The sequence below is a fragment of the Volvox carteri genome (genome assembly GCF_000143455.1).
Source record: "Volvox carteri f. nagariensis unplaced genomic scaffold VOLCAscaffold_240, whole genome shotgun sequence".
NCBI lineage: Eukaryota > Viridiplantae > Chlorophyta > Chlorophyceae > Chlamydomonadales > Volvocaceae > Volvox > Volvox carteri.
The window spans coordinates 1422-3722 of NW_003307776.1; the positions used below are offsets into that span (position 1 = coordinate 1422).

Below are 2301 nucleotides of genomic sequence, written 5' to 3' on the forward strand. Positions count from 1 at the left end.
CATTCAGACCCGCAAGAAGGAGTGCAAGCTCAAACTGCTTCAGCCCCCCAGACAGCAGGGCAGACTTCATGTCCTCAGTGAAGTGGTTGATAGCCTGCAGCTTGGGGTTGTTAAAGTCTGGGGCATACATGCCATTCGCCACCAGAATTCCACATACTGCAAAGGAGTGATGAAAGGAGCCCTCACTCCCACAGTAGAGTTTATACTGCTCAGGCCACTGGAGGATGGCCGCAAGGAGCTGGCCCTCGTCGGCCTTCAAGTCCAGGTTGTGCATCTCCGCCCAAGTTTTGTGTTGGTCTGAGAAAATTTTAAGATGCATCTCAGGATCGTGATTCACCACCACTGCAGCAGTGTCCTCGACGACAGCCGCTTCTGCAGCATGGGTCGGCATCTGCAGCAGAGAATATTGTTAAACCCAATATGACAATAAACATTGTAAATATTTATGAACTGAGATCTTTCACAGAGGAAGGAAATGAGAACCCTAAAGTAGGGTCCGCCGCCTAGGTATCTTTAACCACCCGTTGGAACACCACATACCTTCACTTGTTGCTTGCTAAGCTTTGATGATAAGACAGTAAGCCTAGTGGATCTGCGAGTCTCCAATGGAGCTGAGTGGGTACTCTGTCGTCTGATAGGCGAGCGAGGCGACCGGATATTGTCAACAATGTCTTGAAGTCCTAGCTTTGCAAGGAATTCCATTTGTTTGGCTATACGAATAGCACGCTCCTCATCCAAGCTTAGATTGGAATGCTGAAGAAATTCGGTCCTTGATGAACCCTGGACACTTTCCGGACCTGAGATTTTAGGAAACTGCATATGGATGAATTATATGGATGAAAATAATATGGTTTCGTGAGCTGGCCATCATGCAACATGACTTGCACCATGTGCCGTACCCTAACATATGTGCGTGTACGACAGGCAACCCAGCTCCTGTTCAGGGGCTCGGCTGTCACCCTGGCACCTGTACAAACCCGTGGCTTGCAGCCTGACATGTCCACTTACCTGCTGCAGCCCGCTGCCTGACGCCAGCGCCATCCCTGGCTGCAGCAGCTGCATTGCCCCCAGCCGCCCATCCTGTTCCCCTGCTTCGGCGCCTTCGGCAGCCATGGCAGTGTCCACCTCAGCGGTGGTGGCACCCATCTCCGTGTTGGGCTGGATGGGCAGGGCAGAACGGAGGAAAGAGGGACATGGCAAGGGTGGGGGCGGGCCGCGAGTAACTGAAAGCAAGGCTCAGGGGTGGCTTTGTGCCCAGCATGAACAAAGGCAGGCGACTGGGTTTTCATGAGCTGGCCATCACACAACATGACTTGCACCATGTGCCGTACCCTAACATATGTGTGTGTACGACAGGCAACCCAGCTCCTGTTCAGGGGCTCGGCTGTCACCCTGGCACCTGTACAACCCCGTGGCTTGCAGCCTGACATGTCCACTTACCTGCTGCAGCCCGCTGCCTGACGCCAGCGCCATCCCTGGCTGCAGCAGCTGCATTGCCCCTGGCTGCCCATCCTGTTCCCCTGCTTCGGCGCCTTCGGCAGCCATGGCGGTTTCCACCTCAGCTGTGGCGGCACCCATCTCCGTGTTGGGCTGGATGGGCAGGGCTAGTAATAGGAATCAAAGGGGATAACTGAGTTGTGTTCAGCCCACAAAGATTAGCTGGGAGCAAGGCGCTAACTTCAGACAACGCAAGATCGCCCGATAACTGTGCAAGCAAGCACAAGTCAGAACGTCGTTTGTTGGGGAATAGGGACGTCAAAAATAACAATATACAATACATTTGGACCCAGTTTAATAAGGAAGGAAATCAGAGAACACAGTGTTACTGGCACATCGGGCGTCAGTAACAGTGAAGAGATGGCCGAGCGGGATGAAGTGCACGGCGGAGTTGGAGGAGGTCCGGAGGAGAACGAAGTAATGGCTATGATGAAGGCGATAAGAATGGCACGCGACGGAAACACCCAGAAGGGGATGATGCGGTGATCAACGGACTCCGCGCCTTATCCCACGTTGTCTGAAAGCAGGCGCAGCCAGCTGCAACTAGGCCTACCCAGTTGTGTGTAAGAGGGAAATGGGTGTCCCTAAACCGGCCGCAAAGGGTTGGCAACTACACATGTTTTGCTGGGGAATGGGGTGATCTGGCTACGAGGGGACGGCGCCGCGGTGGAGAGGTCATTGCTTTGAGGTTTAGCTCAGCATGGTTTATTACCACCGCGGGTTACTGCCAGGTGACCAGCTGGAGCCCACTGAAGCGCCCGGACCGCCTTGCGCTCATCGGGTAGCAACTAGACTGCCCAATAA

General features: G+C 54.1%; 1 protein-coding gene across 1 annotated transcript in view; it reads right to left on the reverse strand.

The window, feature by feature from the left end:
- VOLCADRAFT_108626 (uncharacterized protein) overlaps positions 1-2301 on the reverse strand; it is a gene marked incomplete at both ends in the record, with an annotated part of 3525 nt that overhangs the window by 233 nt on the left and 991 nt on the right. Inside the window, 3 exons of the mRNA XM_002959426.1 lie at positions 187-391; positions 1009-1158; positions 1441-1590. Of these exons, the coding sequence (XP_002959472.1) occupies positions 187-391; positions 1009-1158; positions 1441-1590 (505 nt within the window). The remainder of the gene's footprint in view (positions 1-186; positions 392-1008; positions 1159-1440; positions 1591-2301) is intronic.